General features: G+C 35.2%; 3 protein-coding genes across 3 annotated transcripts; 1 reads left to right on the top strand and 2 right to left on the bottom strand.

Annotated features, from left to right (window-relative positions):
- Positions 1 to 242: 242 nt before the first annotated feature.
- Positions 243 to 6,184, top strand: LOC112710352 (uncharacterized). The gene is made up of 2 exons (XM_025762529.3): positions 243 to 762; positions 4,527 to 6,184. The coding sequence occupies exons 1-2, from the start codon at positions 521 to 523 to the stop codon at positions 5,905 to 5,907; spliced, it is 1,623 nt and encodes a 540-aa protein (XP_025618314.1). The 5' UTR covers positions 243 to 520; the 3' UTR covers positions 5,908 to 6,184.
- A 135-nt stretch (positions 6,185 to 6,319) lies between these two features.
- LOC112710351 (uncharacterized) lies at positions 6,320 to 10,005 on the bottom strand. The gene is made up of 4 exons (XM_025762528.3): positions 9,655 to 10,005; positions 9,089 to 9,202; positions 8,418 to 8,522; positions 6,320 to 7,145 (listed from the first exon to the last, which is right to left on the bottom strand). The coding sequence occupies exons 1-4, from the start codon at positions 9,752 to 9,754 to the stop codon at positions 6,865 to 6,867; spliced, it is 600 nt and encodes a 199-aa protein (XP_025618313.1). The 5' UTR covers positions 9,755 to 10,005; the 3' UTR covers positions 6,320 to 6,864.
- Positions 10,006 to 11,168: 1,163 nt separating this feature from the next.
- LOC112710350 (prefoldin subunit 6) lies at positions 11,169 to 17,064 on the bottom strand. The gene is made up of 7 exons (XM_025762527.3): positions 16,554 to 17,064; positions 15,438 to 15,570; positions 15,230 to 15,321; positions 15,088 to 15,158; positions 14,864 to 14,988; positions 12,117 to 12,177; positions 11,169 to 11,406 (listed from the first exon to the last, which is right to left on the bottom strand). Exons 3-7 carry the CDS (start codon positions 15,309 to 15,311, stop codon positions 11,350 to 11,352), a joined length of 396 nt encoding a protein of 131 aa, XP_025618312.1. The 5' UTR covers positions 15,312 to 15,321; positions 15,438 to 15,570; positions 16,554 to 17,064; the 3' UTR covers positions 11,169 to 11,349.
- Positions 17,065 to 17,666: the final 602 nt, after the last annotated feature.

Genomic DNA, 17,666 nt, shown 5'->3' with positions numbered 1-17,666 from the left:
GCCGGAAGCTCTCTCTATAATTCGAACCACGTAGGTTCGAATTACGTGCATTCATGGTTCGAACCAACTTGGTTCGATTTATTAACAACAACCAACTTGTAATTCGAACTGATCCGGTTCGAATTACTACCACATACAGTTCGAACCACATTGGTTCGAATTATATTAATATATGATCTGGCGCATTACTGAAACCATTTTCTGTTTGACTTATATACGTTAATTCTACATAGCATTGGCTTATAATGGTTTTTTGCCCTGAGTTTTATTAATGAAGAAATAGTGGAAAACACATTATAGTCGATTGATGATTGAGTGTTGATTTCCGGCTCCGCTCCTTTCGTTTGTTAGTCTTAACTGGTTTCACGACCACGGCGTTTGTCTCTCTCTGGGTCTCAGTTTTACACCCTGTCTTGTCTTTTTAGACATCACATCACGCACATGCTCCCTATCACCACCACCGCCACCACCACATTTCCCAGATCCAACTACTCTCTCTCTCTTTCTCTCTCCAACCGCAATGGTTGGTCTCACTGAATCCTGGTGCTTCTGCAAAGGCCTCAGCAAGTCCGAGCGGATGAAGGCCGCCATTTTCTCCGGTAAGGCCCACGCCATGGCCACCATCTCCCCCTCCGGCACCGGATTCTTGATCCACCGGAACCTACTTCTGACGACGCACGCCAACATTCCGTCTGCTGTCGCCGCCGAGACCTCTGAGATCCGGCTGCATAACGGCGTCGCTGCCACTCTTGTTCCTCAAAGGTACTCCCAACCTGAATCAGAACTCTGATTTTGTTTATCTTATCTTATGAGCTCATTTTAATGCTGAAATTATGAGCACTTGCTATAATAGAAATTAACTCTTATTTTGTTTATTACAAAAGAAAAAGAAAAAGTTATTTTATTTTATTTCATAGTAAAATTAGTCATTATAAAATTACTAATAGATAAACTCCTTTTCCTTCGAGTGCTTGAATAGGATTGTTTTTTATAGGAAGATATATGTTTCCAACAAAAAAAAAAAAAAAAAAAAGAGTATCAGGAAATAGTTTTGTTAGGGAATAAAATATCAGGAGCCTAATTGCTGAGAGTGATAGTAGAAACTACATTGAGAATTGTTGGTGTGTTTTGCAAATTAAACTCTGTCTATTTCTTGCAGATTAGGTTTCTAAATTGTTAGAGAAATTAGTCGGTTAAAATCATTTGGTTTTGGTTCTAGGATAGAGAAATTGGAGATGGCTGATAGCTATTTAGAAGATCAATCATCAATGTGTTGACAAATTAGTCTCTAAAATAGCTTTTGTTAAGTTGCTGCCTTTGTGTCTGAGAACAGGATAAGACAAGACACTGAGAACAAGACATAAAGGACAGAGACACAAAGTTTTGTGTTCTTGTATCTTGTATGGTGATAAACTAGAACAAATTATGAAAATTTAATTTTTTTTCATTTTTTTCATTCAAAAAATTTGAGGTGAAAAATATAATAATAAAAAATATAATTATAAAAAATTAACAAGAATAATAAAAGAAAAAATGAAAAATAAGTTGTGTCTTTTGTTTGTGTCTCTGTGTCTTTCCTGGCAGGATGGACATAAAATACACCAATTCAGTGTCTCTGTGTCTTTTGTTTGTGTCTCCGTGTCCCTGTCTCAGTGTCCTGTCAATTAAATTAATCATTGTAGCACTGCAAACTAATAAACCACCTTTCAAGAACTATTCTTTCAACAAAATGATTTTTTACAGTTCAAAATGGCGGTTCCCCCCTTTTCTTATGTGTTTCTATGACTGTTTGTTACTTTAAGCCAGTGGTCATAATGGCATTATGTGTTTGATGTAGCTTTTTGAATTGTAATTTATTTATTTATTTTTGGTTAATGAATTGTAATTTATTTTATGTGAAGTGAGATTGCTTTTAGAAATCTTTTCCGTAAGCAGATGGATTGATTAGATATTTACGTGCCAAATGATTTGTAATGATTCCAAAGCTAGAAGGTGACATTGTTTTCTTGTTAGCTTTATTATTAGTTTCAATTAGCATAAGTTGTAGGTGGAGCTTTAGCTTATCATTTGATTGACTTTTATTTACAAAAGTAAAACATAATTATTAAACTGGTTTTGTTCACTTGTTGAACTACAATAATAGTAATTTTACTCTAATTGAATATTCCATGATTTTATGAACCATGCCTAGGCTTTTATCTATGAGTTTGCCAAGTCTGAAGACAGTTATACCTATAGTTAGTTTGCTCTTCTTGTCATCTTCAGCTAAATGTTCCTTTGACCAATAAATACTCACCATCTTGGTGCTTTCATGTTCAAGAGATCAAGCAAGACGTGGCTTTTAGTGCGTTATAGAGTTCATAACAAGAAAACAAGTCAGAATGTTAAAATGGTAAATATTATACTAGACCTGGGAATCTTAGAAGCAAGGTGAATAATGCTTATAAATAATTTTGTTAGAATATTGTGCTTCAGAAGTTATTGGAAAATCAAAGCTAAATATATAAGTAATTTAGTGTTGTCTTTATCTAATGTTAACACCTACCGTTTCTTTTCATTTCCTATATACCATCGCAATTTTCTTTAAGCAAAACAAGCTCTAAATGTTACAGACCAAAACACTATCTTGTGCTTTAATTGGTTTATAATAAATTATAATGATAAAAAGTTTGTTGGTATAGTCTTTTATCTCCCTTACAAGGCTTTAAGAGAAATGACACCCTGAATAGGATTACAGAAAATTTGGTTTTAATAGGGTTCAATGCACTGATTGAGCCTTCCTTGTTCATTTATTCCTTTCACCACTCTTTGTTGAAATACCATTCTTTCCTTGCTTGTTCTTTATATGATGTTTCTCATGTTTCATAAACTCAGCATTACTCATCAGTAACTTACTCCTTCTATTCCATATTGATGAGTCATTTTGACTTTTATGATTCATTCATGGATTAATGTATCTAGATACAAATTGCATCAATTTATGAATGTGTTAGAAAATTTTAAACAACTTACCAGTAGTGAATGGAGGAGAGTATTAATTTAATACTCAGACACTCATGTGATCTTAAAATATTCCTTGAATGTATCGGAAACTCTATTATTATTCTTCACTAATGATCTAATACATAGGACAAATGTGTTGACGCACAAAACCTAGTTATTAGTTATTGCAGATGATTTCGAATGGTATTTGCAAAAGTAAATTCATAGGTTTTACCTTCCTTTTTCTCTCCACTTAATTAAGGCTAACACTTACTCTATGACAATTATGAACTGCTTAAGGTTACTTTTTTTTTCCAGTTCATTAACTTGTTTATTACCTAAGTAGCCTTTATAAATATTCAGACACTCCTTTCCTCCCCTTAAACTAGCTTTTTGGGGGAAAAATATAAAATTAGTTATTTAGTTCACACTATGTTGTTTTCTTGCTTGTTGAGCTGAAATTACTGCTAACTGTCCCTTACCTTTGTCATTCAAAGTATTAGCATGTTTCTCATTCCTACTTCGTTTTTGTTCGTACATTAATTTATAGACATTTTCATTTTGGACTATCACCATTTTTCTCTCATAATTATTTATCTTTATTTCATTATTTGATTGTTTTCCTCGATTCAATTCTCTAGAAATATTGATCATCCAAGGCTTTCTTCATGTTTGAAGTATGCCTTTTTTTTTTATATACTGCATTAAGCTATTGGTACTCTCTTGATTTTGTTTCCATGAAGATACCATCTTATCAAATGAACTTTTTTCGGTTATATATAGAAATTTCCATAGATAGAAAACTGGCTTCCCTATGCTGGTATTGGGTCATGTTGCCTCAAACTTCTTATTCCCATGAGAAGGACACTGCTTCTAAGGAATGTCTTTTGGCAGATACGCAAAGACATTCACAGCCATTCTTTCATGAAGTATTTTCTTTCTCGTTTTTTTTTCTTTTTTTTTTTCTATTTTCTACATAGGAAAATCAAATCCATAACTTTAAGGTCTCTTTGGTGTTCCCTAAAAAATAGTGGTAACAAATACAACAACAATAACGAAGCCTTATCCCACTAGGTGGAGTGGGCTACATGGATCAAACGATGCCACTGCGTCCTATCATGTATCATGTCTACAATGAGACTGTTGACACATAGATATCTTTTGATCACCTCATGTATGGTCTTTTTAGGTTTTCCTCTACCATTTGCCACGTGTCCATCTTTCATCTCATCTACCCTTCTAACTGTGTGTTCTGCTGATTTTCTTCCCACATATTCAAACCACCTAAGACAAATAATTTATATTTTTTTAAAACTAATTTTATTTATAGATTTCATCTATGATGTTTTCAGGCCTAGTTTTAGAGGGTTTACCATAATACCAAATTTTACATTAAGGGCGTACATAGTTTGTTTTCTTTTATAAGTTCTTGTGTAATAAAAAGCAAAGAATGATCTGTATTGAGAGCAACGACCTTTGCCAATCTGAAAAAATAAAGTGTTTATTATTGTGACAGTGATCTTATTCTTTTGACATTGTTGCAGGTTTTTCATTACGAGTTCAGTATTAGATCTTACAATTGTGGGTTTGGACGATGCCGATGGAGAATTGATTGCCCAGGGTCAGTGTCCTCACTACTTGAAGACCTCTTGTAAAACCACCCTGGATCTTGGAAGTGTAGTTTACCTTTTAGGCTTCACTGAGAAACAGGAGCTCACTGTTGGAGAAGGGAAAGTGGTCATAGCCACTGATAATCTCATAAAACTGTCAACTGATGGGATTCCATGGAACCAAGGTTCTGCTGGTTTCGATGTACACGGCAATCTAGCATTTATGGTTTGTGATCCTATGAAACTAGCCACGTCACCAAATACCAAGTCCTCTTCGACTTCTTCGTCATCCTCATCATCTTTGAAGAAGGATCTCCCCATGCAATTTGGTATACCTATTCTTGTTATCCTTGATTGGTTAAACCAGCATTGGGAAGGTAGCCTTGATGACCTTAACAAACCAAAATTACCTCTTATTCGGTTGATGTCTGCTGGTCCAAAGAGTGAGCATTCGTGTGCTTCATTCTCAATGAGGCAAGTTTTCAAGTCAACTGCTGATAATGATGGCACCACTCCATCTTCATCGAACACTATCTCGAAGACAAGGGATCAAGGACAGAGTTCTAATGCTGCTGCTAATACCATTGAAGAAGAAAGCTTAATCACAAACCTGAATGCTGAACATGTACAGGGGATTCCCACTCCAGAAATATATGAATCTCCAAGAGTAAATGCTGCGCCACTCGGAAAGAAAGAAACTCCACAAAAGCAGCTTTTGGACATTAATTTTCCTCCAAGAAACTCTCAACCGACAGTTTTGCCGAAATCATCAAGGTTACCTCTTCCAAAGTCTGCTGAAAACTTTTTGAAGGGTCCTTTACCAGAAAACCGGTTAGACAAACAGAACCAAGACCGAAGACCAGCGACTCCTAGTGAAGAAGTTGCCTCAACAGGTTCTGTTAATGTTGCTCAAAGTCAGGTTCAGTCTAGTTCATCTCCCATAGAAGTATCGGAAATGCACAATGGATATAGCAGCGAAGGAGAGACTACTATGTATTCAGCCGAAACGGCAGAGAGTCGCAATTATACATCTCCAAGGGAGGTGAAGTTTCAACAAGTAGGGAGGAGCCAAAGTTGTGTTAATTACAATAGATGGGGTGCTTCTCAAAGGAACCAAGCTTCTCGCCGGACGACACCCGAAAACCAGAGGAGCTTTGGTCATGGGAAGAAGATGTATTCACAAGGAGCTACCTCTCAGAGGAGTAATGACTTTTTCAGCCCCACTGTCTCGTCGATCATGAAGCGCAACCCTGACCACATTATTAGACCCCGGCAAACTCCTGTGCATTCTTCTTCGCCGAGATGGATGTTCTGATTGATACTTCATATTAATAAAGGAAACAAAATCAGAATAGTATAGTCATCCTTACATTTTCTTTCTCTATTTTATAACATTGATTCTTTTAGAATAGAGTACTCTGCGTCGTTGGATCCATATAACCAATCCTATACAGGGGGATAAGGCTTAACTGATGTTCGGTATCTACTTGCTAACCTTTTTCGTTGTTTGGTGAAACATGTGAAAAGACGAGCATGGTTTATAAGAAATTTCTGCCAAAATGCAAATTTCTTCTAAAGTGAGTTAGAGCTAAGGTGATTTATATTAGAGAATATTTTCTTGTCTTAAGATATGTTGAACTCTCTTTATTAAAAAAAAACAATATATTTACATAAAATTATAAATAAAATCTTATTTTATCATATGAACAATAATGATATTATAAGAATGGTAAAAAGTAATTATTCGTAGATATTTCTTAATATAAGCTTTGATACATTGATTGATAGTACAAAACAATTTAAATAGTCATCTAGTTCTACCTACTTATTGCCTCGCTTTCTAATTGAGACAATCCATTTGGACATGGTTGCATCACAGAACATCAAAAGCAAAACAAAATGAATTGACCAATTCATTGAGACTTGAGAGAATGAGAAAGTTCTGTATGAATTAAGTCCTCTCAAAAATGCAATAAGACACAAACACTCAACTAAGTTATGGATTTCCCATGTGTAATATCGAGAAAGGGAAGAGGAAAAATCTTCACACAATCCAAAAGGTGACTAGAACTTAATCCTCAACAGTTCTGAACCTCTGATGAAGACATTGCTCATCACTCATCAACTTGAGAAACAAGCTGAAATACATTATTAGAAACTAATAATGTTGAGAAGGGGAGAAGGGTATATAGAGTTTTAACAGTGAGGAGTTGGACCATTAGAGATCCAAGGCATGCATAATCATCACAACCAAAAAATAGTGTACAGTTTTTCAAGATTTTTCTTCCCTTAGACTACGAATCCTTGCCCTCTGTGCAAGAAACTCCTCTTCCTGAGCTCGTTTTTTAGCAAGTGCTTCCTCATCAAGTATCCGTATCGGGGACCATTCTGGCAATCTAAACCAGTTTCCATTTTTCTGTGAATTCTCATGATCCTGATGTATTATTTTAGTTTGATCTCTCAAAAAGTCTTTCGCTTTGAGAGTAGCATAATCTATTGTTGTCCCTACAACAGCGAAGATGACAGAGTATCGAACCGCCCCAAGTTGACCGCCTGAAATTCCAGAATAAGAAAGCAATTTTAAGTGACAAATTTATCCATACATTTTCACAGCCAAGCAATGCAATCTACTTAAAACGAATAGTATCTTTGCAGAACCAGATCGGAACTGATCTCTATTTGGGACCCCAAGTTGGTCAAATTTTCCCTACTCGTGGGGGCAGTATGGAGACAAAAGTTTTCTCGGCAACCTTCGAGGACAGGCATCACAATCACCACGCCTTGGTCCCCATATATGAGAAATTATTTACCATTATATAGGTACATATATAGCATAATCATTTTAGTCAACTATATATGATTAGTAGATTAATAGGCAATTAGACACTATCCACCTTTTTCTAAAATTCAATGTGTGTAATAGCAATAAGTGTGAGATAGTCAAGATGGTAAATGGTTTGCTGTTCTAATAAGAGGTTTTGGGTTCAAATGAGTCTTAGGAATAACAAAAAGCTTTGGTTTTCTATAAATATATGAGAAGGCTATTTTAGAAAAGAAAATTTGTGCATCAAATCACTCTCAATCCCCTTTATATATAGTAAATATTATTTTTAATAAATATTAAATAGTTAATTTCCCAATCTTAATTTTCTTATATCATTTTCATACAATAGAAATATATTAGTTTTACTTTCTTTGTTTAACTTTCTAAAATTTTAGTAACATTATTTTTCTATTTCAGAGACATCCTGAAATGGAGATTAAGGATGAACAAATGAGGTGGCCGGGACTTCTACCAACGTCAACTGCTATCCCTGCTCCTATCTATTGAATTTGAGTTCTTTTGCTTGAGTGTGTCTCTGATTCTTGTTCTACTCTCCAACATTGAATTGTGTCATTATTTTTTAATTTCCTCTCTTTTGGTCTAACTGGTTCATCCTTATTTCCATTTTCAACATCTAAACTTAAACATATCTGCTTTAATATACACTTTTTTCTACATTAGATGAACCCTGTGAAAGGAAGTTTGAATGTAATCTAAATTCTAAACATATTACCCTAATCACGAATAGAGTGATACTCGCAAATCTATGTTCACGAGCAACACGATTAATCATCTTTGAAACCAGTTATTAATGCCAAACTATATAAATATGTTGGAATCGTTAAAAAAGAGTTAAGGGGATAGGGTGGAAAAGTTGAAAGTAAATCTTTTTCTTTATAAAATATGTGATCCTGTCAAGCAAACATGAAATTCATATCATTGTTACAATAACAAAAAAACACCATGTACCAAGAGGGAGAGTGCAAAAAGCAGAACCAGACCTTGCAGACGCCCTAGAAGAGCACCTGTTCCAAATCCAGCAACTACAGAATTCCATAAATCATCAGGTCCTGTTTTTCTAGTTTCTGTCACAAATTCTCGTGCCCCTGACAATTTAGACAAACCATAGTTGCAATTTAATCCAAAATAATGACCTGAATTATCAAATGTTCATGCTCCATCCACACTTCTAATGTTGATATTTGACTAAAAGATGTAGTTCTAACACAGATAATTGAAGATTACGATATTTATTCTTACTGAAAACAAACATGCTGATATTTTACAAAAATGTATCAAATTTGAGCCCTTGAAATTGATAGTTGAAGTCAAACTTAATTTGACAAAAGCAGAGGAGGGCAGCACCATCATTTAGAATGACATTGATATATAAAGAAGATATAATAAAGTGACAAATACACAAATAAGTTTTCTTGCACAGGTAATGGTATTGCTAGCAATGAAACTTGAAACGTTTATCTTTTTCTCTCATCACATGATACTGTTATGTGAAAATTAAGAAGGATCGAAGTCCATACAATAGTATAAGATAGTATAACTCAACAAAATGTTATAATCTATGACAACAACATAATCAAACACAATACATGAAAACATATTTACAAAACTCTTAACTGATAAGGATCTGATCATAAGAAAATCAAACAATTACCGCAATAGCAACCAGTGACGATGGCAAAATTAGCAGCATAGCTGGCAGTAATATTTGCAAGACCAAGACTCTTCCGATGCTTCGAGATTAATCCAGTTCCAGCACCAGCAACCCCTAATCCCAAAAACAATCATAAAGGTAACAAACAAAAACAAATAGAGACCAGTATCAATACTCTGTAGCATTCTATCTATTCCCATTAAAACTAAACATAAAATAGAAATGGGTAAAGATTCATCATAGACTATTAGGCATGATCCTCCAATTTAAGCATGTTTAGATTAATTAATTAATTAATTAATTAATTAGGCATGATAGACACCCAAAAAGAATGATAAAAGTTCACAATCAAACACATAGGTTGCACTTGGATTGACAGAAATAAATAGGATCTCTCTCTCTCTCTCTCTCTCTCTAAACACGTAAAACTCCAAATATCAAAAATAAATATAAAATTAAAACAGAAGTGAGTAAATATCGATGATAGAGAACATGGCAAGATACTCCAACATAGGAAAAACAAGTTTATGAGAAGTGATAGAAGGAAGAGAAGAACAGAGTGATACCTGCAAGAAGGGTTGGGATTAAGATGCGGTTTTTCCATCCATTAGAAGGAGGCAAAGTGTTGAGCTCTCTCTCAGGGGCTTCTTCATTTTCAGCGCCCATTTCGAATATACTCTTCAATCCTTGTGGATTCCACGGCTTTTGCGTTACAGTGCCAAATGCAGTCACACAGGTTTTGTGAACAAGACAATAAGAAACGGAACTAGGAACAGAGTGAAAATTTAAACTATAATTTTTTTTTTCTTTTGTACAACATAGTCTGACTGAATTAATAATTTAATTTAATAATAATATATAAATATTATTGATACTATGAAATATTGAAAAACTAAAAATTATATTTGAATGAAAATAATTTTTTTTAGCGATTGAATCGAATATGATCAGGTTGAAAAAATTAAGATGCAGATAAGATTGGAATAGAGTTTAAATTATATGTACCTTATTCATTCACATTCTTATAAATAAATAAAAAGTTCAAAATTTTATACATAATTATCAAAATTAAACTGGTAACTAATTTAGTCAGAGTACTTTAATAGGTCACTTAAACTAATTGACTTAATTATAATTGAATAATTATATAAATAATTAGTTTATATTTATTATATTTTTCAAGTATTTATTAAAATAAATATTAAGAAATATCATATAATTATAAAAATAGAAGAATTGTGTACAATTAAAAAATATTATTAATTTGAGAAAAAATAAATATAAAATAAAAAATAAAAAATAACATTTGATTGAACATTTTAAAAATATATATATTAGTGCACCTCATAATAAGTGTAAACTTGGTCTGGGAACTGGGAAGCAAGGCTATAATAAGCTTGTTAGCTTCAAGTTGCAACTTTGAATTTTGTGGAATACATTTTGGAATGAATTCTCCGTCGCTTAGCATAAAATAGAATGACAGATAACAGCCTTGAGAGGAGACAGTGCCTTGCAGCAATGGCATAAGAAAAATGAATCCTCTTAATTGTTAAAAAAAATTAAGGGTATAAAATGTGATTTTTAACCTTTTATTACTCTCTCTCATTTATTTTTTATTTCACTTATAAAATTAATAATAAAAAATTACACTTTACTCTTTTAATTGTTAAAAAAATTAAAAAAAAAACCCATTATTAAAAAATTGAAAAAATCCATTCCCATAGCGTAAGTGGCTCGGTTCCATCAGTGAACTTGCAGAGGTGCACCCACACAGGTCTGCAAGTAATCGATTTTTACTGGGTTTGACCCTCAATGACCGATTCTACAATGAATATAAGCGCAATTAGAATTTCTGAAGAGTTATACATTGATAAGACCATTATTATTTCTTGAAGTTCGATCACTCCCCCAAGAGAAACCATGAACCAGATTAGAAAAATCTGGTCCTGACAGAAAATCAAACAGAACAGACTGTCGATTTTTTGTCAAACCAGCCAGTTCAATCCAATCATCGACGATCAACAACCTTACTAAGTCAGCATTGATGTTTCTTCTATTGTGATGATCACAATTGTATAGATTGGTTGTAACTTTTTTCTCGTAGTAACAAAGATATGAATATCGTATTAACAATAGCACTTCAAAAGGATTTATAAAACACCCCTAAAATGCAACTTCAGTCCAAAACAAGAGTCACAAAAGCACATACAACCCTAGCAGAGTAAAATTATTACAACGCTAAAACAATCTGTCGGCGAGGATTATGCCTTGGCTTTCGAAGTCTGAAGGGACTGAATTCTCTGTTGCAATTTTAGTATCTACAACAAGATGGCAAATGAAGAAAAACATGCAATCAATCATTATTTAGAATCCATATAACATCAAGTGAGTAATAGCAAATCAATCCAAGCATGTTCACACACAAATAAAACACAATTTATTGTCCGTCCTCTTAAGTAGCAATGAATGATCACATCCAGAAAATAATCCTCAAGCATTATTCATTTTAGTTTATTTCTCACTAAGCCTCCCAATTCAAAGTAACAGGGTTGGAACTCCCACTGGATAAGGTGGATGAATCACCAAATATTATTTGTTAACTACTAGAATCTCTTATTCTTTTCGCAAAAGATCATTTTACATATATAATAAATAATTAAAATTTTTATCATTCCTTATAAAAGAGCGGGAATAGTCATGTAAGTGAGTAATCCCTGAATAATAAAACAATATCAGACACACTAGTCTCCGAACTCTGAGGACTGAGAAAGACAAGTCCTTGAGACAAAACATTGTTATTTTGAAATATTATTTCAGAGTTTCTAATTTCTCAACAACTAATGTAGTTGTTGCTGTATTAATCAAGGGAAATTTTAGGGTGTTTAAATAAATGTAACTTTATGATCTTGAGATGGAGAGGCTACGCAACTTATCTGAGTTAAGTATCACAATCCAAGTGCAATAAAAGAAACCATAAGGAAGATGAAACTAGAACTACACAAATAAGCATGGAAGAGCTAGTACAAACCGCATCTTTCTTGCTATTCTGCTTCTCTTCCAAATCTTGAACAGTTGCATCGAGACGCTTCCTGTCAGGCAGAGACCATTTAACACTTATATTTCACAAAAGTAATGTTATAAGATGCCTAACTTAGATAAACCAATCGAAATATTTACAAAGTGAAAATGATGAAGAAAACAAGCAGCAAGCCATAAACAATAAAGCAGCATCACAAATGAAGTTGATAGAGGAAGTAGAGAGAATAGATATTGGCAGGCTTTGGTATCGATAAACTTTTACAACAAAATTTCACCGCTTACTCTCGCTCAGCTAAATAAAATAATAAATTGAACAGCATTTCAAAGAATTCTTGTTTCACTTCCAAACTTGCTAAAAGTGATGAATGGTGTTTACATGGAAAATTTTCAGTTTAGCAATAGAATTATACATCGGCTGGACACCATATTTTGGATATCTTTGATCAATGAGTGATTTTGCAGACACATATCTGGTATGGTAGTTGTTGGACATTGGTATTTAGTTGCCCAACATTTTGGTTTTCACTTTCCAGTTTTCATAATCAAATGCTATTGGCAGATATCAGCCAATAACTGCAATGTATTGTTGATATGAGTTAGTTATACCAATGTTCTGAAAACCGGTTCGAACCGGCCGGTCGAACCGGTCGAACCGTGAATCGGACACTAACACGGTTCGGTCAACAAAGGAAACCGCAGAATTTGATAACCGGCTTTGAACCGACGAACCGGCCGGTTACCGGTCGGTCGAACCGAACCGGGACCCGGCCGGTTTTTTAAACTGACAGCAAAACGCCGTCGTTTCAATGTGGGAAGGGCGAAGCCCTAATTCTCGTCTTCGACTCTTCGTGCTTCACAGCTTCAGCCTTCAGTCTTCTCAGTTTCTCCTTCACCCAAATGGCCAAATTCCAGCGACGACCCACCACGACCCACCGGCCACCACTGCGAGAGACAGAACGCCTGAACTGAAGCCCTCAACGCACTCACGTCCTTCGCCCTAATTCCAGCCTCAGCGTCCCACAGACCCACACCCACACTCCAACTCCGACAGAACAACACCGACGAGGCCACCTTCACCACGACCCACCACGACCCACCGGCCACCACTGTGAGAGACAGAACGCCCGAAGCCCTCAACGCAGTCACCTCCTTCGCGCCTTCAGCAGCGTCGCGACCTCAGCAGCTTCGCGGCCTCAGCCTCCGTCGCGCCCTCAGCAGCGTCAGCACGGTCAACGCCCTCAGCCACTTCGCCGTCAGCGTCTGCCTCATTTCCAGGTAAGTTTTATTTTTTAATTTAGCTATGATTTATGAACATGATTTTCTGATGAATTTTACTCTGAACTCTGTGAACAAAGAATTTTGATGAAATTCTGAGTATCTGTAACTGATATGTTGTGATTATTGGGAGATGAATTTTACTCTGAACTCTGTGAACTGACTGAACTCTGATGAAGTCATGAAACTGTGATGAAATATGATTATGAAGTATGAACTGATTCTGTGATGAAACATGAATTGATTTTGTGAATTGATTCTGGATTTGACATTTTGTATACTCTGATTTTGAGAGATGATTCTGTGAATTGAATTCTGATTTTTTTGAACCTGAGATGTTGTTTGTATACTCTGATTTTGAGAGATGATTCTGTGAATTGAATTCTTATTTTTTTGAACCTGAGATGTTGTTTGTATTGGGAGTTGAATTCTGATTTTTTTGAGAGTTGATTTTGTGAATTGAATTCTGAATTCTGGATTGATTCAATGTTCATATGTTGTGATTAACTGATTATTGGGAGTTTCTGATTTTTTTGAACCTGAGATGTTGTTTGTATTGGGAGTTGAATTCTGATTTTTTTGAGAGTTGATTTTGTGAATTGAATTCTGAATTCTGGATTGATTCAATGTTCATATGTTGTGATTAACTGATTATTGGGAGTTTCTGATTTTTTTGAACCTGAGATGTTGTTTGTATTGGGAGTTGAATTCTGATTTTTTTGAGAGTTGATTTTGTGAATTGAATTCTGAATTCTGGATTGATTCAATGTTCATATGTTGTGATTAACTGATTATTGGGAGTTGAGATTATTGGGTTGGATTGCTGGTAATATTTAGGTATGGAAGAAAGTATCAACCAAGACCTACCTAGGAATGATAATGCTGAAAATAATTCTGCTTCTAATGAACGTTCTCTTCCTCCCGCGAGTAACGAAAATCTGCAGCAAATCATGGAGGATTTTGATGGTTGATGACAAATTTGGCTCATTTTGATGCTGCTATGTTATGTTTGGTTGTTTGTTTCTTGACTTTTGCACTTTGAATTTGTATTTGAATGAGATTATAACATTTGGTTTATGTAGTACTTTTAATTTGAATGATATTTTCAAGTTTAGATTAGACTATAATTATATTTTTATGTGCTTATTTATATTTTATTTATTATTTTATTATAAAACGGTTTTTACGGTTCAACCACGGTCGGATCGGTTGAACCTATGAACCAGTGAACCAATATTTAGAGCGGTTCGATGACCGGTTCGGTTTTCAGAACCTTGAGTTATACAACTAAGTTGATTATGTAACTAGCTAGTGAGTTCCTTAAATAATAAACTTGATGGATAGCTAACTTGTATCTCCAAATACAATTAACAAACGCGATAAAAACACAGTCCAATCAAATCTTTTTGTTGCAACGCAAACAATAGGCATGAGAAAAAATTAAAGAGAGAAGAATCTTACAATTCAGCAGTGATGTATTCGATTCTCTTGCGGACATTAGAGTTGGCCTCAGCCAAATCTTGCTTAACCAGCACTGGACCAATCAACTTGTAAACATTTGCATCTTCGTTCAATAAATCCAATTCCTTAATTAACAAAACAAACAAACATAAAGTTAGAAAAGGAATGAAAAATATAGTATCTGAGGTAATTGGGAATAGGAATGGATTAGGGATAGGTTATACCTTAAGGACCAATTCGTTCTCTCCAAGTTGGACAGTGTACTTCTTTCTAACTTGGTGATTCTTTGCAATATCTGAAATTGGAAGAATATTAATATATCAAAAACCAAAGAGACGGGGATTCAAAGGAATAACGAATGAATACCCTTTTGAAGCTTGGAGAGATCATTGGTTTTGTTCTCTAATTCGCGTTGAAGATCTCGCACCGCACTGCTCAACGAACTCATTCTCAACTCTCTAGTATTTCAAAATTAAAATATTTGGTCATAAGGATTAACATAACAAACAATTACATTTCTCATGGAAGCAGAGACTAGTGCATTGTTTTTTATTACTATCAAGGGTTTTCTGACCTGGATGGAGGAAGTGGCAGATGACGGCAAGCAACGCTGTAATAGAGATATCAACAGAGCTCGGCGAGATGGCGTGAGATCTTGAGTCTTGACCGCGACAAGAAGGTCAGAGAGATTCAGGTATGCCTTCAGGCTTCAGGCAGGTGCAGTATGAAGAAGTACAAGAAAACATAGTTATCAGAACCGAACCAGTAATTGACCCGGTTATACGACTGGGTCTCCGGGTCATTGGTTCAACCGGTGGGTCACTAATTCACCCGGTTGACCCGGTCATAATTAAATAAAAATATAAAATTATAAAAATAAAATTAAAATCAAAAGTTAAAACTTAAAATGTATGTCTTCATAAATATATTAATAACAATCAAATATCAATTATTAGACATAACAAATGATGCAAAAAAAATAAAATAAACTAGTCAATAGTACAAAATCCTTTCTCAGTTTAAAGAACAAGAAACAACAAAAGATAACACAGTCTAAATCAAATTCAAGAGATGATTTGAAAGTCGGCATCTATATCTTCATAAAACAAGTTTGAAGCTTGACCAACATTTCCTTCATTTTGATTTGCATCTATATCTACATTTGTATATCTTTCACAAATCAATACAAAAAATAATTCATAATAATACAAACAGAAAGTGTGGGACAACAATTTAACTAAACAATTGCAGAGAGCATAAACATCTTTTCAACAATAATTCAACTATAATAATTTTTAACAACAGAATATTTATACCAAGAGATGATTTACAATTTACAACAACAAAAAATTTAGATAAGTGATTATTTCAGCAAGACAATAATAGATTCAATCTTCAGTGATGATAATAAGTAATAAATTCAACATGATTTACCGATTTACAACAACAACAAAATTTAACCCCATTCAAGGTTCAATAAACTCAGTAATGATTTTCAGCAACGAACAAACTTGAGCTAAGTTAGGCTAAGTGATTATTTTGGAAGTCAACAACAAATTCAAGGTTCATGATAATCAGTAACAAATTTCAGCAACACATTCAACTTTCAGCAACATGTTACTTTCAGCAACAAAATCAAGGTGCAGTGATGCGGCAACAAAATTGAAACAGAAAGAACAGGGGAACTCACCAAATCCGGTTGGGCGAAGGGAGCTGACGGCGAAGGAGAACCTGATGACGAGGGAGAAGCTGACGGCAAGGCTCGAAGCAAGAAGACCCACAACGAAGACCAGCCCACCGGGATCTGTTGCCTCTGCTACCGGCGACGAATAGCGCAGGGAAGGGAGAGATCGAGACCAGGTGCGAGACAGAGCCCGTAAGAAGCAAGAAGACGACGACCACCACCACCCGAGGGACCAGATGCGGTTCCGTCTGCTTCTGCCGCCGGCGAAGCGAGCGCAGGGAAGGGAGGGCTTGAGCTGACGAGAGCTTGACAGACCGGAGACGAGAGGTGAGAGACCGGAGATGAGACGAGCTGACGAGAGCTTGAGCTCGTGGGAGAGAGTGACGAGAAACTGAGAAAGGGAGTCGAGAGAGGAGATAGCGTTGGGGGCTGGGGTTGATCTTCAGCAATTAGGGCTTCAGAGAGGGACAGGGGGAAAACGTGGACACCTGAAAGGCTGAAACGACCCGGTTTCAGTATTGAAAAAAAATATATATATATATATATAAACACGACCCGGACTGGTTTAAATTAACCGGCCGGGTTATCGGATTTACGAAAATTTGTCAGGTCGAACCGAATTTTACTGGGTCTATAATACACAGCCGATTTAACAAGTAACTCGGTTTGGTTAGGTGACCGAATTTCTAGTCGAACCAGTCGAATCGAGCCGAATTTGATAACAATGTAAGAAAATGTGGAACAGGAGTGGAGCGTAAACTTATCCAGCTAACCTTCGTTTCCTCTCTCAACCGGACTGGGTTAACTAAGTCATAAGTCATGACATTCATAAAAATAATCAATTTATCAATTAGTTAAGTATTTACATTCTATATCAATGTCGCATAACTATTAAGGAAAAAGATGAGGGAGAGAGAGAGAGAGCGTGGATGAGAGAGCGTGGGTGGGAAACACAGAGGAGGGTAAACATAAAACACAAGACAGAGATCCAAGGATTTGAAATCGAGAAGAATACCGAAGGCTTGAGAGAGAATCTTTCTCAATCTTCATGGATAACCTTCCTAAAGACATATCGAAGAGAGAACTGTTTCAACTGTTCAACTGGACGGGACGTATAAA

This window comes from Arachis hypogaea, chromosome 9 (assembly GCF_003086295.3).
Source record: "Arachis hypogaea cultivar Tifrunner chromosome 9, arahy.Tifrunner.gnm2.J5K5, whole genome shotgun sequence".
NCBI lineage: Eukaryota > Viridiplantae > Streptophyta > Magnoliopsida > Fabales > Fabaceae > Arachis > Arachis hypogaea.
Note: the sequence above shows the minus strand (reverse complement) of the source record. Positions and strands in the feature narration are given on the sequence as shown.